Source organism: Nelumbo lutea, chromosome 4, assembly GCF_056320005.1.
Source record: "Nelumbo lutea isolate HS-2025 chromosome 4, American lotus-T2T, whole genome shotgun sequence".
NCBI classification, from domain to species: Eukaryota; Viridiplantae; Streptophyta; class Magnoliopsida; order Proteales; family Nelumbonaceae; genus Nelumbo; species Nelumbo lutea.
Genome location: NC_142687.1, coordinates 13,864,914 through 13,890,832, shown reverse-complemented (window position 1 = coordinate 13,890,832; position 25,919 = coordinate 13,864,914). Strand labels below are relative to the sequence as shown.

At 43.0% G+C, this 25,919-nt stretch overlaps 2 protein-coding genes across 10 annotated transcripts; one reads left to right on the top strand and one right to left on the bottom strand.

The window, feature by feature from the left end:
* The first annotated feature begins 7,062 nt into the window (after positions 1-7,062).
* LOC148854057 (uncharacterized) lies at positions 7,063-16,904 on the top strand. Of its 9 annotated transcripts, XR_016113036.1 has the most exons (8): positions 7,063-7,313; positions 7,429-7,495; positions 7,671-8,502; positions 9,371-9,429; positions 9,543-9,672; positions 13,606-13,667; positions 16,365-16,400; positions 16,503-16,904. XR_016113036.1 is itself a non-coding variant. In XM_088985132.1 (6 exons), the coding sequence occupies exons 1-6, from the start codon at positions 7,245-7,247 to the stop codon at positions 16,595-16,597; spliced, it is 1,158 nt and encodes a 385-aa protein (XP_088841258.1). In that variant the 5' UTR covers positions 7,063-7,244; the 3' UTR covers positions 16,598-16,904. The 9 variants fall into 9 exon arrangements, 5 of the variants coding, with proteins under 5 accessions (XP_088841258.1, XP_088841260.1, XP_088841261.1 ...); XR_016113039.1 differs by lacking the exon at positions 9,543-9,672; XR_016113037.1 differs by lacking the exons at positions 13,606-13,667; positions 16,365-16,400.
* A 427-nt stretch (positions 16,905-17,331) lies between these two features.
* LOC148854056 (protein EDS1B-like) lies at positions 17,332-19,971 on the bottom strand. The gene is made up of 3 exons (XM_088985131.1): positions 19,521-19,971; positions 18,568-19,368; positions 17,332-18,442 (listed from the first exon to the last, which is right to left on the bottom strand). The coding sequence occupies exons 1-3, from the start codon at positions 19,854-19,856 to the stop codon at positions 17,699-17,701; spliced, it is 1,881 nt and encodes a 626-aa protein (XP_088841257.1). The 5' UTR covers positions 19,857-19,971; the 3' UTR covers positions 17,332-17,698.
* Positions 19,972-25,919: the final 5,948 nt, after the last annotated feature.

Genomic DNA, 25,919 nt, shown 5'->3' with positions numbered 1-25,919 from the left:
TATGGGTACCTTGCCTCTGCTCCCTGCAAAATTTTACTAACATAATAGATGGGTCGCTGGACCCGGTCTGTTTCTTTTATTAGTACCGAACTGACCACCTCGTCGCTTGCTGAGAGGTACAATTCTAAGACCTCGCCCACCTCGGGCCGGGCTAAGGTTGGCACACTAGCGAGGTAACCTTTTAGCTCGTCGAACGCATGCTGGCAGTCCTGGATCCACTCGAACCCTTTGCCTTTGATTGCCTTGAAGAAGGGTAGGCAACGGTCTGCTGATTTGGACATGAAGTGGCTTAGAGCGGCTATGCGGCCGTTTAGCCTCTGAACCTCTTTTACTTTCCGAGGTGGTCTCATATCTAGAATGGCTTTTATTTTGTCCAGGTTGGCCTCAATACCGCGCCGATTGACAATGTACCCTAGGAACTTGCCCGAGGTGACGCCGAAGACACATTTGTTGGGGTTCAATTTCATGCTAAACTGACGCAGGATTTGGAAGACAGAATCTAAATCTTGTATTAATTCTTGTGAAAGCTGAGTCTTGACGACCATGTTGTCTACATAGCACTCTATCTTCGTACCAATCAGGGGCCAAAATAGCCTATTTACAAGTCTTTGGAAAGTCACCCCGGCATTTTTTAGTCCGAAGGGCATGACCTTGTAGCAATACAGGCCGAACTCGGTTATGAAGCTGGTTTTTTCCTCATCGAATGGGTCTATCCTAACTTGGTTGTAGCCCGAGTAGGCATCCAGGAAGCTTAGCAACTCGTTTCCCGAGGTCGCGTCCACTAGGCGGTCAATTCTGGGGAGGGGGAAGCAATCTTTCGGGCAAGCTTGGTTCAGGTCGGTGTAGTCGACGCACATGCGCCACTTGCCGTTTGCCTTTTTTACCAACACCGGGTTGGCCACCTAGCTCGGGTAATGGACTTCCCTTATGAAGTTTGCTGCGAGGAGCTTCTCGACCTCCTCACCGACCGCCCTCCAGCGTTTTGGGGCTAAGTTGCGTTTCTTCTGTCTAACGGGTCTGACTACAGGGTCAGTATTAAGTTTGTGAGTTATCAGTCTGGGGCTAAGGCCGGGCATGTCGGCCGCGGTCCAGGCAAAAATATCTAAATTTTGAAGTAAAAAAACTCACCAGTTCGGTTCGTAGGGGATCCTCGATGGAAGCTCCGATCTGAAGTGTGCGAGCTGGGTCCGTAGCCAAAGTCGGGATTGCGACCGTTTCCTCCGTGGGCGAAGCTCGTTCCTCACCTTGCTCCGCAGGCCGCTCCAGTTCGAGATCATCGGCCGCCTTGGTTTTTCCCTTCAGGGCGGCAACATAACACTTGCGGGACTCGAGCTGGTCACCCCGCGCTACCCCTACACCGAAGTCCGTAGAGAACTTCATGGCCAAATAGTAGGTGGAGACCGCTGCCCGTAGGATATGCGTGATCGGCCGCCCTATTATGGCATGGTATGGGGAGGGGGTCGCGACTACCAGGAAATCATGGTTGAGTCTGACTGCACAAGGCCATGTGCCGACTTCCACAGGGACGGTTATTTTTCCGAGGGGCCTGACTTCTCTCCGCTGAAACCCACTAGGGGAGTGTTCACGGGCTTCAGCTCGCTCCTCTGTAACTGCAGCTGGTCAAATGCTGATTTGAAGAGGATGTCCGCTGAGCTGCCCGAATCTACGAGTACGCGCCTGACCTCAAAGTCGCTGATCCTTAGTTTAATGACAAGCGCGTCATCATGGGGGTAGTGGACCCCTCGCGCGTCGTCCTCCGTGAAGAAGATTGGTTCTTCGGTTTTTGGTCTCTTTGGGGGGTTCCGTTCTTCGAGGGCCACTTCGCGAACTGAAGTCCGGGCTGCTGCCGAGGTACACCCCGTTACCACCGAACCTCCCACTATTACATGGATGGTTCCCCGAATTGGCCTCTCTTCCGGAGGCTGCTTCTGCAACAGTTCGGCAGGTCTGTTGCTAGACTCGGGGGCATCCTTTTCGTGCTCCCCTTTCCGACCTGCCTTATTGTTATTATTGTTGTGCTGTACAAAGTTTCTCAAGTATCCGCGACGGATGAGCCCCTCTATCTCGTCCCGGAGGTTATTTCACTGTTCGGTACTATGACCATGGTCTCTATGGAAACTACAATACAAATTCTTATTTCTCTCATTCGGATTTCCCTTTAGGCGAGGTGGCCACTTAATGTACGGGGCGTCTTTGATCATCATTAAGATCTCCGTCCGCCTCGTGTTTAACGGCGTGTAGTCCATCCGAACTGCTAGGGGGGCCCGGAATGACTGGTTCGGCTTTGGCTCCCGGATCGGGTTTTTTCTGTCCACCGGTTTGGAGAGCTCGTCTTCTCTCTTTCTTTTCTCGTTCCCACATTCGGTTCGTTGGTTGATTTCTTCCTCTATCCTCATGAACTTATCCGCGAGCTTAAGGAACTCGGCCATGGTTGCGGGCTGGTTTGCCACCATGTGCCATTTGAATTCTTTGTGCGTCACCCCTCTTTTGGCCGCCGTGAGCTGCACTGCGGGGTCCAACCGCGGTATCTGCAAGCATGGTTCGTTGAATCGCTTGATGTAGCCCCAGATGGATTCTCCTTCTCTTTGGACTACTCCGAAGATGCTTTCCTCTGTTCTGGGGCACCGTTGGCTGGTGACGAAGTGTGCGGTGAAGACCTGCACGAACTGGGCCCAGCACTTTATCGACCCGGGGGCCAGGTTCCTGTACCAAGTGCGGGCTACCCCCCTGAGGGTGGTGGTAAAGGCCACGCACATGCACGATTCGCTGGCCCTGGCGAGGTGCATTTGGGACTGAAAGTCGTCAACGTGGTCGTTGGGGTCGAAGGACCCGTCGTACTTGTCCAGAGGTGGGAGCTTGAAGTCTCTGGGTAAGGGGACCGCCAGGAGTTCTGATGCGAGGGGGGAAGGAACCGAGAGTATCGGGGTAGCCCCTACCTCGTCCGAGCTCGTGTCTTTGCCTCTGAATTTCGACAAGGCATGGGTGGCGGTTTGGCGACTTCGCCGGCGCCTTCGCTGCTGAGCGGGCCTTGTACTGGCGCTGCTGGACTCCGTGTTACCGAGCTCGATGGGCCCGGAATGCTGGTAGCCTGCCGCCAGGGCGCCGAATCGATTTTCGGTGAGCGGGAGCTCAAGCTTGGAGCGCCGGGGTGCCGACCTCGCGGGCGAGGTTCCCGACCCGCCTGCGGGTTACGAGGCGGGGATGACATTTTTCTCTCTTCGGCCTGGGGACGAGGCCTGGCTGTTAGGGGGGTTCTGGGACCAGGAGGCCTTCGCCTGGTGGGGGCATCCATCCTGCGGGGAGGCCTTGACCGACCTCGGAGTGGGGTGGCGAGGTGGAAGTAGTGGTTGGGGGAACTGCTGTTGATAGTGATACTGGGAGATGTTGTGCAGTACTTGGTGCTGGTGAAGCTGGTGCTGCTGGAACTGTTGCATTTGGGCTTGCATTGCCTGCATGCACTACATCAGGTCCTCCAACCAGTTTTGGTTGGCTGCCAGGGGGACGGCAGTCGGTTCAGTGAAGGTTGTCTCAATGGGGAGAGGAAAGGGTATGCTTGTGGTAGGAGGGTTTACGGGCGCCACTGCTTGTGGCGCGTTCAAGTTGGGGATCCCATCCGCCGAAAAGGGGGATGGTGAACTGTCCAACGCACACCACGGGGACTTGAAGTTGTTCCCCGATGGCATTTGTCTACGTGCCACGTCCGGTGTTGCTGGAGGAGGCCATGAGTGTTGGGTCTTTTGAAGAAAAGGGGTTATCGAAGTTTGGAGGGAGGCTTTTTGAAGTGTTTTCCCACAGACGACGCCAATTGATGGAGCGCGATCCGGCCGGTCTTAGCTGTCTGCGACCTTGCTTCTGAACGGGGTAGCAGGGAACCTGAAACGGAGGAGACAGGGAAGCTTCGGGGGGAACCCGGTGTAGAGGCTCCGAAGCTCAAGTTAGAATCCTTCAAAAACAAGGTAATACTAGATAGCGCAAAGTTTGCATACCTCGTTTGTCGGGGGGTAGGGGGCTATTATAATCACTTCGTGCACTCACCCCGAGGCCCTTGTCAGGTCGGGTGTGATTACCCTTGTGCTTGTCAATTCGACCGTCGTCCTTTCTGCTGAGACAGAACCGTCACTGCCTAACCGTTTTTCTAACTGGAGACGGCGGTGTCAGTGGCGGTGGCAAGTGGCCGTTTAGAGTGCTGCCGCCAAACGTCAGGTCCCAAGTCAGTCAGGCGCGGCGCCCTCGGGCGCGAACTTCCTTAGTGTCTGGCATGGTACGACTTGTTTGGTTTTGGTGTCCAGAAGGTGATGCAAAGTGATGAGCGAGGCGAAGTCTTGAGCTTGGAGGTATCTATAGGGCAGGTCAGTTCGGCGAGGTGTATCCCAAGCTATTACAAAGTGGGTCAGTTCGGCGAAGTGTGTCCCGAGCTGTTACAGAGTTGGTCAGTTCGGCGAAGTGTATCCCGAGCTGTTACAAAGTTTGGTCAGTTCGGCGAAGTGTATCCCGAGTTGTTACAGAGGGTCAGTTCGGCGAAGTGTATCCCGAGCTATTACAGAGTTGGTCAGTTCGGCGAAGTGTATCCCGAGCTGTTACAAAGTTGGACAGTTCGGCGAGGTGTATCCCGAGCTGTTACAAAGGGTGAGTTCAGGCCCCCCGTAGGGAGTTCAGTCCGCTGGTGTCCCCTTCCCGCCTAAGCTTGGCCCCTTTTGCCGAGCTGTTGTTTCTGCCACATGTCACGTGATAGAGAGGTCGGGCCAAATCTTCCTTCATCACCATCCAATGTTGACTCATGCTTATAGACTAAACTAACAGTTTTCAAGAATTCAGTACTACAATGACACTTTTGGAAGGTTGGGTATTAAAGTGGGACTAGCCCCAAAGTAAAGGTACTAATTCTGCAATTTACCCCCATAAAAACACGTCCTTAATTTAATATTTATTGAGACTAATATTAAATAATCGAATGAAAGCATGCTTTAGAAACCAATAATAACATGTTTTTTTTTGTTCCTATGTATTTTATATTTTGAGAATCAATCTATTTCCAGACCATATATGTTTTTGATTTGTTTTCTGAACAAATAAACAAGAAAAGCAATTCATGTTGCATAATGCCCCCTAAAAGTATGTTCAGAATTATTGAGTTCGCGTATTCATAGATCCAAAAGCTCACTTGAATTGAGTACACATTATCGGTTTTTGATTTGGCTCATTCAGCTGAGTCTGGTTTCTATACGACATGATCCCCACTTGACTGGGCTTAATTTATTGGGAAAAAAACGGAAATTTGTTGACAAAATTTATTAAGAAGTTTCCTCTAATTTTCTTTTCTCGTTCCTTTTTATTGGTATTAAGTAGAGCTGCAAATGGTATCTGATTGTCTAATTTTGAAAATATGTACATGAAGTCCTTGGTTGGGAGGGTAATTGAAAGACCAATTCCAAACCCTTCCTACAGGCCTTAGTAGCTACTTCGTGAGCTACCATATTTTGTTGTCTATTTATATTTATATGCTTAATTGTGCATACATCAAAAGACTTTGTAAGATAGAACTCATATGAATACAACTTACTGACCCAGTTACAATTTACAGTATTGCTATGTATGGTGTAGACTCCCATGGCATCACAAAAAAATAGTGATGACATTGATATTTCTTCATTTTCTTCATGAAGCCCTCTAAAAAATGCCTTCCATTCAGCTTCACCTGGATCTTGTACTTGCACTATACTACCTGCAGCTGCCATCACCCTCTTATCATTGTAGAGAAGAACATAAGCACTCGCTGCTCAATGAGAATAATAAGAGAAAACACTTTTCTCCTGGATTTGTAAAAATGGGGGAATTCTCTAGTGAAACAATGTAGTTGTGAGTAGTTTTAGCTACCCATATTGGATCAAGACAAATACTTTAATGTATTTGATTGTTTCTGATATCTCATATACATTTCAATGCAATGGCCACCTTCCCCAAATAAAAACTTTTTTTTTTTACTCTAGGAAGTCCATTTAACCACTTTTCAATGTGATCATGAATGGAGGTGCTTTCATAGTAGAGAGACAAAGATTCAATTGTAAACAACACCAATCTGCCCTTTGCAAAAGAGATGCGGCTCTGATTCCTGCTCTTTTTGGCATAAAACACAAAACCTATCTTCATTATTTACAAAAAACAACTTGTCTTTTGTGAATATATTAAATAATAATCATACGTTCAAGTTTCACACAAATAATTTTCAATTGATTTGTTTATAAAATAAAGTAACAAAGTAATTTTTAGTTCATTTTATTATAACTATATAAATATTTTGATAAATTTTAGCTTAATTTATTATCCAATTTCAACCCATCAGTCCGTTACGAATCCAATCGATAATATTCCATTTGTTTTTCACTACAAATAAATTAGTTTAGATATAACCATATCTGTTTTCAAATAATTAAACGAATAAATCCATAAGAAACAATAAAATTATGAAGAAACAGTGGAATTCAGAAATCTGGAGTGGTGTGTAGTGTATTTTTTATTATACTTTTTTAAATCTCTCAACTCAGAGTCAAAATATTAGATTTAGTTCAACTATTCAAGTGTACGAACAACCACCATTTAAGAAAGATGAAAAGACATTTTTTAATAGTAATTCGTACTTCTTTGAAATCTTTGAAATGATTAGATTTAACAATTAAAATATTTTAACAATCATAATTTTAAAAATGAAAAGGCATTTAGGTTTTGAAAATATTTTAATCATACTTTAGATGTCTTAACTCAAGGATCTATTTAAAATCCAATTAACTATATGTAAAAATATAAAATATTTAATAATTACATATATATTCAGGCCCAGACCCGATCGGGCCTGAATAAGCCCCAAGTTCGGATTTCCGGACTGGGATGAAAATCGGAAAATGTGTCGGTTTTAAATTTTAAATTTTGTCCCATGTCGAACCAAACCCGTTGGCATCCATATGGACAATATCCATATCAAACGGGTTTTGGGTGACTCCGTAGTTTAATCAGAAATTAAGGGCATAGTCGTAACTACAGCGTTATATATGCAGATAGGTCCGGGGTTTTACTCAGGGAGAGCGAGCTTCATCATAGCTTGGCGAGCGCATTGCACATTTCAGGGGTTCTCTCGTTCGTTATCCACTATATCCCTCTATATCTCTCGTCTATTCTCCTTTTTGAGGTATTATCTCATCTGAATTTAGGGTTTTTGGGGAATCAATTGTTGCGCGCGATTAGTGGAAGCCATGGTTTTGGATTCGATGATGAACGGTTCAGTTACTGCGTTGTCGAAGGATTTGGCAAAGAAAAAGAGGGTAAATAATCAATCTTGGTTTCTGTATAGTTATATATGTTTATGCAATTATAATTGTAATTGCAAGTTCTGCTTTTAGCAATTCTTCCTAATTTTATTTGCTTTTGGTTGTTCAGACCAACAGGACTGCGAAATTGAAGCAATGCAAACTTGATGCCAGACGCGAACAATGGCTTTCTCAAGGTATGGGATAGATATTTTCTCAATGCATATTCATTCTTTTGTGTAGCATGTTTGGAGAGTTCAGAGGTTCTTCTTTCTTTCTCTTGTTTTGTTCTTCTCATTTTATCTTTCAGATTATACGTTGTGTTTTTATTTTTTATTTAAATAAACATGGACGAGTGGAATTTTAATGCAGTCCAGAACAAGGGATCCAAGGAGGAATCGAATGGTGGAGATGGATCTCCTCCATCCTCGTTGCTTCTGACCGATGACCGGAATTCGTACCTAGAGAATTTGGACACGAGGTCAAGAGGTGAGGAGAACGAAGGATCAAGCTTTCATGACAGCGATTTGGATTATGTGGCAAACAGTCCGACTGGTAGTACCTTGGAAGCTAATGACTCGGGGAAGGATCGTCCTGGTAGCAGCAGCGGATGTTGCTCTGGAAATGTCAGCGAAGAAGAGGAGGATGACTGGGAAGCCGTTGCCGATGCCTTGACAGCAGAAGACAAGCAGCAACACCCTACTACAGAACTTCCAGCTCAACTTGATAATAGCCCAACTAGATCAACTGCTCCACGTGAATTGGTCAATAAGACCTGTGAAGTGGGCCCTTTAAAACCGCAATCTAAGGAAATGGTCCCTAGGTGTGTGCCGAATGGTCGTGCATGGAGGCCTGATGATGCTTTCCGTCCGCAGAGTCTGCCCAATCTCTCCAAGCAGCATAGTTTTCCCATGTACTCGGACCGGCATTGTGGTCATGGAGCCATCAACTGGGCCTGCCACAATATTATGTCGCAGCCCTCCTCGTGTCCCATCTGCTACGAAGATTTGGATCTTACAGACTCGAGTTTTCTGCCATGTTCATGTGGATTCCGTCTCTGTCTATTCTGTCACAAGAGGATTCTCGAGGCTGATGGGCGTTGTCCCGGTTGCAGGAAGCAGTACGGTCCTATAAACGAGGAGATGGGTGTAAATGGAGGTGCTCTGCCATTACGGTTGGGTCGTTCTTGCAGTATGAATACAAGGTCTTAGGGAGAAATCTTTCTTTTCTTTGAACATGATGTATGCGGGACTTCTCTTTCTTTTCTAGTGTGTCTTGCGTGGTCTGTTCACCAGTAGAATAGAGCTCTGGTTTTCCTCGAGAAAAATGTGAATACAGGATAAGGATGTGAAACACTTCGGGAACTGAACTGGATATTTTATGAGTCCAATTCTTACATTGTATGTTGCATATGCTAATGTAGAAGATAATGTGGGTAGTTGGGTATGTGAATACATAAGGTGGACGGATACTGAAAACATCAAGAATTCTGGTACAATATATTTCTTTGGTTTCCTTTGTGAATATTTGTTGACCTGATATTTGTGATCCTGAACCTCGGATTATCCTTCAACTTTAAAAGCATTTGATATAACTATAGTTTTTATTTCACTGATATATGGAGCGTTCAACTGTATTATCATTGATTCTGCTTTTGGGAACTCGTTTTTAAAATGAATGAACTTGCATCTTGTATTGATGAATCTCTTATTTCGTTGTTGGGGATAATTATTTGCTTTATTGTGGCTTTGTGTTCTTACAATGTTTTTCCATGCTCAATTTTTCATCAAATGTTTGTCAGATACTTTGCTTAATATGCTTGTGCAACTTTGTACTTGCAAAAAGTTGTACTTTTGCAATTTGATGCTGGCATGTTGTGCAAGGACTTCAATTTGTTTTTAATAAGCCATATTTAGTTCCCGTTGGAATTGTATGGAAGGCTGACCTGCTTTTTTACCCTAAGCTGAAAAATAAGCAGATTGATCACTTTCTTGCAGTTTTCTTGTTTTTTTTTTTTTTCCTTTTTTTTTTCTCTAATTGATCAAATGTGTTACATTGGTGGTATGTTTCAGGATTCTGCTCTGGAAATTAAAATTATGGGGAGCATTAAAACATCTGCACAATGATGGATGTATTTTTCTGTTCTATCTTCTTTTTTCCCTGTCCTGGAAATAGCATTCAATTAGATTTAATCTTTTGTATGTTGTTACTTGTGATTACAAAGAGTTTATTTGTTCTGATTAGGGCTGCTAACAGTATTAATTTGTCCAATATGGAAATGGAATGTGATCTGATGAAGGTGATCCAATCATCCAAATTTGATCCTTTTGTGATTGGATTGAATATGGATCCTCTTTGATCCAATGTGATCTGAGTAAGTCAATTTGTTCATGATATACAATATCAAAGTCATTTTGACTTCATTTTATTAATAATATATAATATACTGATCAGTTTTAGTTTAATTTATTAATGGTATTCAATATTGAAATCCAATCTGAATCTGATATGAATCCAACAGTTAAGATTCAATTCAAATTCGGATTTTAATGATGAAATCTACATTTAGGTATAACCATTTTGATCCTGTCCATTTGTAGCCCTAATTGTCATGCAATATGCTACTGCTTCTGCTGCTGTTTTTGGAATAGGGGGTTGTTTGCCAATAAGAATGATTTTTTTTTCCCAAAACAAAAATAACTGCAATGTCAGGAAAATCAATTGAAAAAACATTCTTGGTGGGGAAACCCCCTTAAATACTTTATTCTGCATAGGATTCTGTACTACTATACTATTTCTTTTTCTGATGCATTGATAGCAAATTTACATGATGCCAACTTATGGCTCTTTTGTTTTTGTTTGTTGTATCAGCTATAAGTTTACATGTTTTCCATCATTATTTTGTCTGTAGCATATCAGGGTTCTGAGAACAAATTACTGAATCAGCTGTTTAGACCAACAGGTAGTGTTATTCCAATTTGCAAAGTAAAATGCATATTTCTATTCAAATTGTAAGAGAACATTATCAAGTAAAATGATCCCTGTGGCCTGTACAACAAGAAGCTGCTTAAGGATTATGATATGCTCTTCAAGGAAAAATAGTTTACTAGTTTATATGGTCAATAGTTTACTAAGAGAGCACCATGCTAGTTGCTCATGTCAGCAATGCATTCATGTGTTGTTTCTTTCCCACTGCAGTTCAATAATTGGTAGTGAGAGAAAGACAAAAGATGTTCCCCATATAATTACAGCTCGGTATATGAGGTGGAGAGGTGCATTTTGAATGTTCTGTATTCGGCGAATACCAATCAGATTGAAACTATTACCCAAAAAAATCAGATTGAAACTGGACATTTATGGGATATTTTTCCCTTTAAAGAAAATGGTAAAATAAGGAATTATATTATATAGAAAAAGGATAATAGTCAGTTACAAGCATAAGCCACTACAAGATGGATCTCAATGATCTCTTGGAATAAAAAAAAGTACATTGTGCAATTGCAGAACACATTTCTTAACTCACTGTATTTTGGTCCATGAGAACACCATTTGAATTACCTTCCTCAGAACCATCCCTTCAAATTTAAGTAATTGAATTTTGAATCTTTTACACTCAATATGTCAAAGATAAACAAAACTCTAGATTGTTTTCCCTTTTTTGGTTAGACCCTTCATGGGTTGCCATTTAAAACCATCAATGATGGATGCTGCAAAGCACTAAATTGCTTTTAAACACATCCAATGAAATGTCTCCACAGGAATTTGCCAGACCTAGAGAGTAAGAAAGGGTTGACAACCATTCTATGTTTTGTGGAACATAAGATGCACATGCCATTTGGTTATGCACATCTCTATCTCAGTTTGCCACAACTCATAAAAGCAACTTTTGATGGAATCAGTGATCATCATATTTAATTACTAGGAGAGGTCCTCAGATTCAATTATAGAGATTGGGGAACTGCTTTATGGGGTCTGAAGACAATATCCTGGAATCAGCTTTTTTGGTATTGGAATGTGGCTGTGTGGCTTTAGAAACATGGATGTGATCATGTCCACCTTCCGACCAACAATACCCCAGAGTTAGCTTGATTGTGTTTTGAGGGTGTTTATGCAGCTCTATAATCATAAATATGATCATATCTACCTTCCAATCATTTAGATTATTATGTCTTGACCATTGGGACTTTTAGGGGTTCTTTGTGGCAATGAGGGGAATACAGCTTTATAATGGGATCATTGATAGTGCTAAAACTTGCCTCTCTTTCCCTCTCCAAGTTTTTATGATACACCATTGATGAATGTAGGATATGTTTATTATCAACTAGATGCTTTTGCATAATGAGCAGCCAACTGATATAAGAGCTCTACTTGGAATTTAAGTAGGAAGGTTAGAAAATGTGCTTATTAGGAAGTAATTTCAATAATGCCGAAAAGGTATGGTACAGCCATATGGGAAGAACTTTCACCTATTCAGAACCCCTCATGAATTTTGTTGAACACCAGTTGATTGGTTTTCACTTCTATGATGCCTATTGATTGGTTATCAGTCTTTTAGGTACCATGCCTTTTTGGTATCACAGTTGGGACTCTTCTTAGGATTGCGATTTTGGTGCCCTTTGAGAGATATTTTGTCTTCTAAGATATTAGTTTGTTGTCAAAATTTTAGTACTGTATGAGCCAAGGTTCAAAGTATCGACACAGGCAGATACGCTGGTAGGGTGTATCGGTACGTTTTTTTAGGTTTTATTTATTATTTTTTCAAAGCCGGTTCAGAGGGGTCGGTTTAAGGCCCGACTACCCTCTGAACCATGGTCTGACCCGATACAACCCCTGGAGGGGTGTATCGGGAAGCCATCGATACGATACGTATCGGATGATACAGGCCGATATGTGTCGATGCTTTGAACCTTGGTATGAGCATTGTCTTTGTCATTGAAGAAGCAATACATCCATGAGATGAGTATACCAGAGATGGGGATATTAAGATGGATGAGTTGCAATATTAGAAATGAGTGCATTCTCGTAAATCTAGAAGCAATTTCGATTTGGAAAAAACAAGGGAAGGTACATTAAGATGGTTCAGGCATGTTCATAGTGTTTTTTGGATGCAATAATTAGAACTTTGAAATAGCTCTTAGATTTAAAAATGAAGGTAGACTGAAACAGTTTTGGTTATGTGCATAGAAAATCACCTGTTGCAATGTCAAGGAGCGATGTGATGCAAGTTGATGATTCTAAAGGAGCTAGGGTAGTGTCTAAAGACATGGGTTGAGGTAGTGAACAAAAATATGAGGACTTGCAATACAGGAATGATCTTTAATAAAGTAGAATAGTGAACCAACAATGCAGTATGAGACTTGTGATGTTGAAATGTAGATCTGATATGTAGAGACAATACTAAGTTAGATTTTAAAGAAATCTATATAATACAAAAATAAACTTAAAACATCTAACGTAGTATTGTATAATAAGAAAAAAAACTTAAAATCTATGTTTCCTTTGCTAGTTACCTTACCTGTTCATAAGAAAAAAAAACAAAAAACTAGTTACCGTACAAAAGTTTTCTGTCTGTTTCATATGATAAATATTTACTTATTACAAGATAATTATTGACTTCTAAAAAGCTTCTAAAGGTTTCCCAAGAACTTCAAATGTTTCCTAAGATCTCTGAACTTGACAGCAAACCAAGGTTCAAAATGTTGTTACAGTCCAATATGTTGGTAGGGGCGTATCGGACTGTATTGCATATCGCTCCCCCTTTTTTTAGTTTTTTTTTTTTTCAACCTGGTTCAGAGGGGTTGGTTTAACCCGTCAACCCCGAAACACCCCTTGGAGAGGCATATCAGGAAGCTCCCGATACAATACGTATCGGCAGATATGGCCTGATACGTATTGAAATTTTGAACCTTGCAGCAAACAACAAATAAAATCTCTAGTTAATATCAAGAAATTCACTAGATAAGCAAATCCATAGATTTCAGGATAGGTGGCCAAAGCCCAAACTTTTGGGTTTGTTTTACTCTGGCCCTTTGGAACTCATTCGAGGTTCCCTAGTATAGTCCTTGACCAAGGCATTATCATTGCTTTCCTTTTCTCAACCTTAGGCTCTGCATCCAATAGGATTCATGAAAGAGGCTATGTTGTGTGTGTGTGTGTGTGTGTGTTTGTTAGCCAGTCTCCCAACTTGAGGAGCCTTCCTTAGTTCTTGGAGGGATTCATCTTGATCATTGTAGAATTTCTCAGTCTTGTAGTTATTTATTGATTGTGAAGTAACTTTTGATCTTTTGCCTACTTGACATTCTCTCAGGTTCTATGCCTTTATAGCAGGGTCTGCTTCCATGGCAAGGACAATCCATCATGTTGCTTCTGGTGTGACTGATATTTTAATTTCTCTCTTTTTTTTTTTTTTGATCAATATATTTTAGTTTCTCTTTATGGTCATGGTTAGCACATTGCCAACTTAATATTAGTTTATGGTAACATGCAGCTGTCCTTGAAAGAGCATCCTACACCATGCAAAAAATCTTCCTACTTTTCTAGGGAAAATGTTCCAAGGTCCAAATATGTTTCTTTTGATTGATAACTGAAAAATTTTATTAAGTGTATCAGAACCGTACAATCTGTTTACACAATTGTGTGTTCTATATACATGGAGCTAGTCTATATACTCTCCCCACAGCTCCACTTAGAGCCCCCTAAGACCCAAATCAGACTTTCCTTAATGCACATGATATTCTCCCCACAGCAGGGCCTGTCATTCATGGGCTTGTAAATTAACAACTGTTTTAGCATGCTGAGGCACTCAAAGCCAGCTCCAATCATCCTGCTCCCTCGATCTGATCTCTCCATGACCCAGCTACTTCACCTTTCAGCAGGATATAATGGTCTTAGGATTCCCTTAAACAATCAGATTACAAATACTGGAGTAAGTTGCCAATTTCAGTCTTTTAAGTACAGTTTGTAATTCTGCTTGTGTGGAGTTCCCACTTTCCAGTTTCTATTGGCCCAGAGAATGCCAATTGGATGTCCCTGTTGAAATTTCTAAAGGTGTCACCTATACGTGAATGAGCAGGATTCCTAAGAGTGCAGCCCTCACGGTTCATCTTGATTCTGTTTTCATCTTGGACGTTGGACCACCATCTGATTGATTTTTTTTTTTTTTTCATTCTTTTGCTGTTTTCCTTTGCTCTCTTTGGTTTCCTTTGTTTTTTATGAATCTCTACAATAGTCCTTTTTTTTTTCAATGTTAATAGAAGAGGTTTTGCTAAGAAACAGAGGGTATTGGGGAATATATAATGGCCTTAATGCCCAAAATAACAACAACAATAAAAGACTTGAAGTCCTGCTCCAGAAATTAATACATTATAAAATTAACTGCACTGAACAAACAAACTGCTTTGGTTTGGAAGGCTTTACTACTCAATCAATGCTCCAACTTTAGCAAGCCTGCTTGAAATTGAATTAGCTGGCCTAGGAATCCAAACTAGGTGGGGTGACACAATTTTTTGTGATAGGAGCACAATCTCTGAGGCACATGAATGTAACCTCTCATCCACTCTAGCAATCTTATTTCCATCACCACCTCAAAAAGGAAGTTAGGATCTCTCTGACACTGTTTTTGAAACTCCAAAGGCCTTAGATTTCCAAATTAACAATCAGAAAGTCCAACTTGATGTTTATCTGCAGTGTGAGACCAGACAATATTAAACTTCTTAAGATGAGGATGGGATGTTGATAATTTGATGTTCATGTGAAGGCCACTTGTCTCTCACCTCCACAATCATAACCTAGTGGTCTCTGACTCTAATTCTGAGCTGAGTGATCCCTATTTTTGAAGATCTTGGCATTTCTCTCGACCAAATACCCCAAAATAATTGAATCCATATCTGCTACCCACAAGCCCGTATTTCTTCCAACATGATCTATAGCCGTATTGCTTCCAACAAGATCTATAGCCACACATCCTCAAACATGATTGCCATCTCCACAGTATGACTCCATTGTTGGCAACATACACCTACATGCTTGAGATGTGCGACTATAAGATCATGTTGGAATAAAAAAAGATACATGGAAAAGTTTCTATTGGCCCAAAGACTCTCGGCTCTTAATATTTTGTTAAGATTGCATGTGGACCTGCCTCCCACTTTGTGCCAATGAGGTAAGATAATTTTGTTTGATTCTGATATTATGTTATGTTATGTAATTCTGGTTTTCTGTAGTATGTTCACCTTTTTTAGTCATGAAGTGCTTAATTTTATGGGTCTTTTGGAAATATGCTTAATTATACTTGATTTAATTTTATATGCCCAATTTTGTAGTTTGTATTATTTAATGTGTTATTATATATAAATTTTATAATGTTTTCACTTATATTCTTTTCCATTTAGAGGGTCTTTCTTGCATGATATGAATTGCTTCGTTTTTCATACTTTTTATTAGCTTTTCTCCCATTATGACCATTTATGCTGCAAATGTTTGCTATTATTATGTCGCTGACAGATTGAATCAGTCTTAAGTTTTCATTCTATCTGTGTATAAAAATTAGAAAAAACCAAATAATACAAATAATCACAAGTAAATTATATTGAATGTTTAGTGTCTTAAACAAAACCTAGTCTTTGAGTTACAGTATTTCCTATGTTTTTTTTTTTCAGTCTTATTTTAGATTTTTTATTTACAATCATCCCAAAGAGAATTTTCTGGATTACTCTTAACCCAAAATCCTACTGGACATTTTTCTTGCTACCAAAATGCTATTAGACATTATGGTGCCAGGTTTTTATATTATGTTCCTTTCGTTCAATTTTGGGTCATGTGGCAGTGGGGGGGAATACCAGACATGAACCGATATAGGTCGACTGTTAAATGATGACTAATTTCGTTTGAATGCACTTGTACGAGTATGGAAAGGATGGCTGGGTATTTTAATACTTGTTTGACTTGGTTTTTGGATATTTCTTTGGTGCCATTTTTATGTCCTTTTTTGTTTCCTGTTTTTGGTTTTGTATTACGGCGGAAGATGTATGCGGAAATTAATGTTTTGACTTGGTTTTTGTAATGCAGATGTATGTGGAATACCACGGATTACTGTTAAAAGATGTAACTAAAATACTTGAATTTGGATATTTGTTTTACTCTTGTAATGCAATATCTATTTCACCTGTTGTCCTTTCTGCTATTTTGATCTCTGTATTCTTTTAGGGATGAAGAAGGGAGATTGGAGGAAAGATGACCATTGGCCTAAGCCATGGAAGGTAGAAGATGGTGATAAGCAATCTTTTTTTGGGGAAAGATGACCATTGGCCTAAGCCATGGAAGGTAGAAGATGGTGATAAGCAATCTTTTTTGGGTCCATAATTGCTGAAAGTATTTTGGTTATTGTTCGACATTACCTTTTAGGCTTCTCTTTTCATTTGCCTGCTTAACATAAATTAACCAAACACTTGAACCTGTAATTCCACGTTGGGTTTGTCACCATCTGTTTATGTACTCATCCACTTGCCTATGTAATTATGAAATGATGTCCACCACAAAAAGATGAATGATTACAGGCTACCCAGTTATATTGAATAATTATGATACTTATCTGCTTTTTTGCATGCATTCCCAAACTGTCTTTGTTCCTAATAATTTGACAGCCTCTTGGTGTACGGTGCACCATCCAAATTGTCTTGTTTCGAGTTGTTGGTTGCACCTATACATCTCTCTCTCTCTCTCTCTCTCGGTCTGGACTTCTATGATGATTGTACTGGGTTTTTATCTTATAATGAAAAATCCAGTTTAGTATTCTACATTATGACCCTTTTCTTGAAGTAAGAACCAAGGTTTTGTCAAAAGCAGACGCAATTCCATACTTCCAACTCGTGCAGAGATCAATGCCATTACGATGTTGAGGAGTAAGATTTCAAGTCTTTGACTGGATTTAAATCTATGAATTCCGAAGAGGTTTACTTGTTCATTTTCACTTATTCAGTCAGAGATTCTGATAATATCAAGTCCTTGGCTGAGTTAGAAAACCAGGTTGATGAAATGATGCCAAAACAACTAAATATTTTCCGTTTTTCCTTTACACGAAACACAGATGATCCCGCAACCTCCATTACATCAATCATTATTCTTTAATGGCCTTGAGTCCTCGATATCCAAGGTGCATGCACTTAAATTGGATGCTAAGACAGGCGATTCCATATTCAGATAGACATTGGGATGAGGATGCTCGTTATAGCTCATCAAATTGTAAACGATACCAGAAAAAAAAAAGGTTGGAGACATTTCAAGCTGAGAACTCTACATATCTGAATTCTGAAGGGGCAATCGGGTCTGGATCACACCACAGTTTGCAAGGTAAGGGTGGGTGCATAAATGGTAAGCTATTATTTGAAATCAGCTGCTGTTTTCTAATCAACAGGTGGAAGTTCTCTTGCTTTCCCGTCCATGAGTGCTGCAATGGTTGGAGCCTCTGACCTGAACAGGGGGTCGTGTTTCTTCCACCACTTGACAAAAGTGGTCTTCTCCAAGAACACGTCTCTTCTTATTTGCCCAATTTCTAGCCCTCTCGGGATTAATGCCTCCAATTCAGACACCATAAGCTTGACCTCTTCCAAAGGTTTGCTTTCGGTAGCCATGCAGAGCTCCTCTACCCTGGCCCAGAGGTAGGATTCAGAGTAGTATCCTGCTTCCTTCCGATTGGCATGCTCGAGCCATCTCTGGATGTATCTGTAACGCTTTGGCCTAGCCCTTTTCATGTAGGGTCCAGTGTCTTCATTCTTCAAATGTCGGTAGTAGTTGGCTATGTCCAGAGGCTCCACAAGACGCCTGAACCTTGTCCCCAATTCCACCCATTCCTTCCTTGCCTCAAAGTTGTCGGGCAATTCGTATCTCTTCAACATCTCTACCATCTCATCCCACATCCCTGCTAAATCGAGTCTCTTCACATTGGCGTGAAAGTCTTCTGTGTCCTTCTGGAGTTTAAAGGCGTCGTAGTAGCCCAACTCGCGTACCTCACACTTGGCCCGGTATCCTTTGAGCATCTTAAGCCCTTCTTCAATCTTGCTGCGCTTGCCATCGATCTTTGCTTGATTTCTCAGTTTTTGCTTCTCCAATTCTCCAGCAGCACAAAGGCAAAGCCTGGCTCTCGCGCTCTGGAATGCACAAACAAAGAGACGTGACATGGTTTCAGTTTCAACAAAATTTACTGGTTATCTCGGATTGAACTTGCAAGTAAGCAGCGGGGGGGGGGGGGGGGGGGGGGGGGGGGGGGGTTTACCAGCCCAAGATCGTTCAAGGCTATGTCAATTGATCTCATCAAATCAGTGCCCGCACCTTCCGAGGATAGTGGAAGCTTTTCCAGATTGTCCAGATCAACCGCGTCTTGAATTGTTAGGCTCCCTTGCAATTCAGCTTCGTAAATCAGATGTCCTTCGAGACTTTTATAGGCAACCTCTGCGATGTTCTCTTCAAGTTCAGGGCTCAGCTGGAGAGAGTAGAACAGTAGTTGCAGAACGGCATCTGGGTTCTTGAGGACGACCAATTTCTTGTTCCCGGCACAGAATATATAGGTTCCACAAGGCCTGTAGGGGCTGAGGTCAACGAAGCTGGTGACAGTCTCCAACAATAAATTGGTGCACCCCATGAATGAGCAGGCGGAGTGACTTGCAACGGACAGTGCATTCGTCATTACGGTACCAAAGAACTCTGTAGCTTCCAGAGACTTGCCGAGGGGTTCGTAATGAAAGTATTTGGACTTCGGGTTGAAGAAATTAAGAATCGTCTGCAGTAGTCGTTGAATGGATGGAAGAGGGGCGAGTAATATCCGAGGAACGACGTCGTACCTATTGACGAAATGGACGAAGTGGCGGGACCAGTTCTCTCGCCGGAGAGCGTGTCCAAAAACCCGATCTCCGACAAGGGGAGATCCAAAAGTCACGCATAGAGGAGGATTTGGGTAGTGCTTTTCTTCTGGTCTGTAGTTTTCTAGTACCCAGATGGTCGCAAGGGCGGCAACTGCGCCCCCTGATGAGTGCCCTGTAAAAATTATTTGCTTATTCTCAACCACAGCTTTCTCTACCTGGAAATTTAGAGAGACTAGTCAAGCTTAAATCATATCAACTTGAATTTCTGAAAATTTCATTAATTTCCTGCCACTCAAAATGATCACTGAGAGCAACAAGTTATAAACTGGAACAGGAAGCAAGAGATCTAGAGCCGGGTAGTGGGTACCTCCTTGGGGAACTGAGTCGTCCTTAACACTGTCTCAAAACGACGGAGAAACGATCGGTTTACGACGGCTGTTTCATCGTTGCCGATGCTTCTAAGGGAAGGGAATAGAGTGAGGTCGACTTTAGAATCTCCAAAGGACTTCTGAGCAAACCAATCATCCACGGACCACGACCCAGAGAAGGCAAAGAAGACTTGAGACGAATAGGCTTGTCTTTCGAATGTATAGGTCCGACCAGCCGTATGAGCATTAACGGCCAAGGAGCAGGCTCTCTGTATCAAATCCTCCCCCATAATCATCCCTGTAACGACACCCAGGTTTCTCCTCTCCGTCGTCATCTTCCCTCGCGGACGCGGTGGCTTCAATATCGCAGTCAGTATTGCAGTGTTGGGCACGCAGAGAGAGAGAAGTTTTATTTGACAAGCAGCTAATTACCGGAGCTGCCCCTTGTGCAGTTGTGCATTTGATTTTAGAACAACTATAAGGGAATGGTGTTAATGGTCATTACGACCATTGACGCGTGTTTGACTTGATTCTGATGACGTGCTTCTGCTGAGTAGGCTACTTGTAGAATAATTGTTGAAAAGTCATCGGTCAACTCATATGTCTTTTAATTTCCAAGTCATCAGTATTTGATGGTGTAGATCCAGAGGCCGGATTTGCTCACAACAAAAAACATTGTGTGGATACAGATACGTTGGTACACCTTTTGTTATGAGCAGATCCTACTCCTAGTCGCCTAGTCCTCTGGCCCACGAGGTTGTATCAGGTGATGTATGGATCCTGGTCCGGACTTGAATTTGATGGTGTAGATCTCTCAAGCGAATTGATCAACAAGGGCCTCTCTGTTTTCTCACGCTATCCATCTCAATATCCTATTCAGAGAGAACAAACCACTTGAGCTTGTCACGGCTCTATCCCTTTATTCTACTGTTGATCTCCCTCTCTGAGGATCTTCTCTATCTTCTTCTAGTGAAATTCCCTTCGGACCTCCATCTGAGTTTTCCCCGAGGTCTGAGATGGTTTTTATAAAATGGGTCCTCTTGCTTTTGCTCTTTCTGTTTTCATAGCCCAATGCAGTGCAGAAATCAACAAGTATTCATCATGAAAATGCATAAAGTAGAAAGCATCCATGCAAAAGAAGTTTTGAGGATTTATCCCTACATGGCTACGTGTATTTGGGAGGATATTTTGTAGATGGGTCTCGGTTGTAGAAGCTTGTGAGACCGTGCAACGAAGATAGAGTTTTTTTTGGTGGTTTTTCAGGAGATTAAAAATGTGGGTTTTGCTTGTTTTGGACAGTGATTTAAAGGCGTGCCTCACTTGTGAGGCACATTTTAGGATAGCCAAATGCGCCTGTCCATGTCCTATGTGCACTACTGGTGCGCCTTGCACCTCAGCCCAGGCATGTGCCTTATGAAAATTTGATACATTTTTCTTTTTTTGAGTCTAGTGACTAGACTGGAGCGAAGTAGAACTCCCTATTTTTGGTCATATTGTCTATTCATTCATCCTAATAAAATATTTTCTTAAAAGCAATTAAAACTATAAAATTATTATTTTTTATGTGAAAATTAAGAATTTACGACCCTAACATAAACTTGTTTGAAATTGCCTCGAGAGGCGTAGCACAAAAGTGGCTTGTAGAATTAAGAATGTAGTATGCCACATTAGTTACTTGAAGTAATGCAATTGAGAAAAAAGAGATTATGGGTTTTATATGCTTGAAAATGTTTTATATGTTTGATTTCATTTTTAAATTCTCATTTGAATATGCTTTACATATTTTGTTCTAATATTTTAATTTTAGATAATAGGTTTTTAATTTTTTTTTTTAATTTAAGTTTATATTTTTATTAATATTATATTTTATATATTTTTTTTACATTTTTTTGATGTTTTAGTTTTTTTTTTAATTTTTGTGCCTTGCTTAAAAAGATACATGCTTCGCCTTGCATCTTGCACCTCAGGCGCAAATTGACCCCTGGTTTTGGATATATAACGTCTAACATGGTTTCTTTGAAAGATAGAGTGACAGAGTGTCAAAGTGTCTCCTTGTGACTAGTATGAAGAGAGAGAGAGAGAGAGAGAGTTTAAGAGAAACAAAGAGGATCAAAGATTACAAAAGTGATGATTAAATACTGTTAAAAGCTTAGAAATGAAGGTGATGGTGTGCAATCCGGCTGGTCTTAGCTGTCAATGACCTTGCCTCCGACTAGAGCAACAGGGAGCCTGAAACGGAGAAGATGAGGGAACTCTGGGGGGAACCCAGTGAGATTGCTCCGAAGCTCAAGTTAAAATTCTCTCAGAGGAAAGATAAAACCAGATGGCGCAAAGTTCACATACCTTGTTCTTGGGGGGTAGGGAGCCTTTTATAATCACTTTGCGCACTCACTCCGAGGCTTCTGTCAGGTCGAGTATGATTATTTCTATGCTCTGCCAGCTCGGGTGTCATCCCCTCTGTTGGGACAGAACCGCCACTGATCCTTGTCGGAGCCGTCTCTGTAACTGGGAGTGGCGGTGGCAGGTGGTGGTGGTAGGTAGCCGTTTGAAATGCGGCTATCAAGCGTCAGATCCCAAGTCAGTCAGGTGCGCCGCCCCTGGATACGAACTTCCTTGGTGTCAGGCATGGTACGATTGTTCAGTTTGGCATCCTAGAGGCGAAGTGCTGGAGTGGTGAGCGAGGTGAAGTCTGGAGTTTAGATAAAGATGTATCTCGAACTGCCATGGGGCAGGCCAGTTCGGGTTATTGCCCTTTGTGTTTGGCTCGGGGCCAAAGGGAGAGTTCGGGCTCCTTGTAGGGAGTTCAGGCTCCTAGTAGGGAGTTCGAACCGTTGGTTCCTCCCTTTGGTGCTTGCGCCTTGGGCGCGCTGTTGTGCCGAGCTGTTTCCTTTGCCACGTGTTGCGTAATTATAAGGTCGGGCCAAATCTTCCTTCATCAATTGCCCCCCACTCCTCGTGCAAAGGGTCTTGCCCTGGCGCGGGGAGTTCGCGAGGTGGCAGGTGGGTTTGTCCCGTACTTCGAATTTCGATAGCGTGAGGTGCGTTGTCAGGGTTCTTTGGGTTTCTCGAGCGCCCAAAAGACGAGAAATGCGCTGACCTGCCTACAAATGCTGATAGACGTGGCGGCGTGCACTTATTTTAAATTTCAAAAAAGCGTGCCACTGGGAGACGTGATAGCGGATCTTCAAATTTGAAAAAACGCGCCACTGCCATTTTTAATGTGAGGAGACGTGCGCTGGCATTCTGTCAGTTTCAAAAAGACGTGCGCTGGCGTTTTGTCAGTTTCGGGAAGACGTGTGTTGGCGTTTCGTCAGTTTCAGAAAGATGTGCGCCAATCACGTCTCGGTCTCAGGGGACGTGCAGTCAATGCAACTGCGGGCCGTCCGATTGGCTTTGATTTGCACTGTTGGTTCTCAGTCACTATGGGTATAAATAATGGGGACTCGTCGCTTTGTCACTTCTACGCTTTGCTTCTTGAGCTTGCATTTCAGTTTCAACTCGCGTTTAGGCTTTTAGTTCGCCTTCAAGTTTTTTTGCTCGTTCCAGTTACCGTAGTCTGTTCAAACCTTTTTCCGAGTGAATACTTTCCTAGAATTCATCTTTTCTCCTCTATGTCTAGCTCAAATAGCTCAGACGATTCTTCAAGTGGGTCTGATGCAGGTTCTACGAACCGAGTTGCATCCCCCGACGGCCTTAGCGAACATGAGGTAGAACTTGAGGAAGAGTTTGAGCCCGTAGACCGAGTCGCTTTGGGCTGTTTGGCGTCTACCTCTCATCGAGGTCGGATGTTAGATAGGTTTGGTCCCTCGACCATGATGCCGGAGGGGCTCCAATCCCTTATTACCTATTACAACTTGCCTGGGGAGTACGCCTACTTCATACCTTTGGATAGATTTCCTTGGGAACACGGTCCTGAAGAGATCGTGATATTCCAGGAGCAGCTCGCTGCGGGGCTGCGACTGCCTTTCCTCCCCCTTCTTGTCGAGGTCATGAATCACTTTGGCGTTACTGTCGGCCAACTTCACCCTAACTCCATTCGTAACTTGGTGAGGACAATCTCCCTATTTTGCAAACAGGGCTTTCCTTTAGACTTGGAGATATTTTCTTCTATTTTAATGCTTAAGAAACAAGCGGGTCCCCTTCCCGGGCGTAGGCAAGTGTATTACATGTCTTCCTCGCTCGAGTTTTAAGCTCTTGCACGAACTTCCCAACAAGGTCCCGGTGTGAAAGCGGGACTACTTCGGGGTGCGAAGTGTACTAGGGTGGCCGTTTCAGACCGGGTGGGGGATGACCGCCCCTGACTCTGGTGTTACGCTTGATAAAGAGACGGTGAAGGGCCTCCGGCAATGGGCACGGCTAGGGCTAAAATGCCATCAGTATCTGACGGAGGCTAAGCTCATTGCGGCTGACCTGATTTCGGGTAGGTTCCTTGCTCAGAGGTTTATTGTTTTTCTTTGTTCTTTCATTTTTTCTGATGTCGAATTCTTTTTTTTTTAGCAGGTGTGATGGACTCAGAAAGGACTCGCGGCGGGCACCTGTTTCAAGGCATGAAGAGGAGGAAGCGAGTCGCCAAGCGAACTCGTGCCGAGTTGCCCCAGGATGCGGAGCCTCAGGTACCAGACTACCCGTCAGAGGATCCGCCTAGGGAGCCCGAGGTGGATCCTCCAATGCAAGAAGCGGCAGGGGCCCCTTATGCCAAGACTACTCACACAGGAGCTCCCGCCTACTCTAGTGCTCCCGCTTACTCTGGGTCCGCTTATACGCGAGCTGGGCCCTCAGCCTCGGGAGCCCAAGGGGAATTCAGGAGCGTACTATCGCCGAACTATGCTCTTCAGAAGAGTAGGGAGGCCACCTTCCCAGAGGAGGTCGCGGCGTGGACCGATCTTCCTTTGAACCAGGTCACCTGTAGTGCTGCTACTCATGCTATGGTGGTGAGTCAGATTTCTTGTTGGGCTTCTTTGCTTTTATCCCTTTTACTGTCGTTCTCTTAATCACTTGTTCTTTCCTTTTGGTAGGTGAACTCTTCTATCCATGCCTTGGCGGCCCAAGTGGAGAGGAGTTCGAGGCAAGCGCGAGCTGCCAAAGAGGCTTTCCGTGCTGCTAAGGCAGCCGCTCGTGTTGCTGAGGAGGCTGCTCGCGCTGCTATGCCAGGCAGGCGAGGTCTCAGAGAGATGCCGAGGCCATGGAGGTTGTTGTGAAGCACATGGCGGACCTGAGGCTGGATCTGCAGCATCAGGTTGAATACCTTCAAGAGGACATTAGGGAGAGGACGCAGATCTTTTCTCAAGGCATCGAAGATGCCAAGAAGAAGGTCGTTGATGAGTACATCACCTCGCCGCGCTTTGATGACTTGATGGTGGGCTCGTACAGAAGGGGTTTTAAATTGAGCCGGTGGATGATCCGGAACACGTACCCCGAGCTCGATATCAGTGCCATATCCATTTCGCGCATAACTCAAGAGATGGCCAATGCTGCTGATGGTGAGCCAGATTCCGAAGGTGAGGCAGGACCTTCGGGTATCGTTGAAGTGCCTTCTGATAATGAAGAAGTAGCTCCGGGCTTGTGAAATGTAATTTTTTTTTCAAAATGTACACTCCCTTATATTGAAATGGAATGACTTTTCTTTTGGTTAAGTGTTAGTTGTTCTCTCTCAAGTCGACTGTATTTTCCGAATTGATCATATGCCCGATCTGTTTCTTGCCTGGGTTACTGTACTCGCACGACCTGTTTTGATGTTTAATACTTAAGTCTCCACTTCACCTGAACCTTTGGCTGACTTTTCTTTGCTTGCCTATGCCGAGGTTCATTCGTTAGCTCGGCATCCTGACCCTTGGGCTCTGGTAGCGATTTTGTCCACTTCGCTTGGTGGTCTATAGGTAGTATCGCCTTAAGTTGACGATGTTCCACGCTTGGGGTACTTGTTTGCCCTCTAAGGTTTCGAGCTCGTATGCCCCCTTGAGCGGTCTCTTTACTCTGTAGGGCCCTTCCCAATTTGGTCCAAGTTTGCCCACGCCGGGTTCGGGCACCATAATCTTATGGAGAACCAGGTCGCCGACTCGGAAGCTCCGCTTCTTTACTCTGGCATTGTAGTACCAAGCTACTTTTTGTTGGTAAGCCACTATCCGGATGTGCGCGAGGTCTCTTACCTCATCCAGTAGGTCGAGGTTGGTACGTAACTCGTCTTCGTTTGTCTATTCGTCATATGCTTCTAGTCGTAGTGTAGGTATTTCAATTTCTGCTGGGATTACTGCTTCAGTGCCATAGGTGAGGTTAAAGGGGGTCTCTCTCGTGGTAGTTTTTTCCGTAGTTCGGTGAGCCCATAGAACACTCGGTAACTCGTCCGCCCATAACCCTTTAGCTCGGTCTAGTCGTGCTTTCAGTCCGCGGAGGATAACTCT

What these genes read in the sequence shown, in the direction of transcription:
- LOC148854057 (XM_088985132.1), top strand. Translation starts at nt 7,245, where the DNA reads ATGGTTTTGGATTCGATGATGAACGGTTCAGTTACTGCGTTGTCGAAG. An exon ending in ATTTGGCAAAGAAAAAGAGG is followed by an intron (nt 7,314 to 7,428) that starts GTAAATAATCAA and finishes TTGGTTGTTCAG; the next exon opens with ACCAACAGGACTGCGAAATT. An exon ending in TCTTGCAGTATGAATACAAG is followed by an intron (nt 8,503 to 9,370) that starts GTCTTAGGGAGA and finishes GGTATGTTTCAG; the next exon opens with GATTCTGCTCTGGAAATTAA.
- LOC148854056 (XM_088985131.1), bottom strand. Translation starts at nt 19,856, where the DNA reads ATGACGACGGAGAGGAGAAACCTGGGTGTCGTTACAGGGATGATTATG. An exon ending in CGACTCAGTTCCCCAAGGAG is followed by an intron (nt 19,369 to 19,520) that starts GTACCCACTACC and finishes CTAAATTTCCAG; the next exon opens with GTAGAGAAAGCTGTGGTTGA. An exon ending in CCTTGAACGATCTTGGGCTG is followed by an intron (nt 18,443 to 18,567) that starts GTAAACCCCCCC and finishes TGTGCATTCCAG; the next exon opens with AGCGCGAGAGCCAGGCTTTG.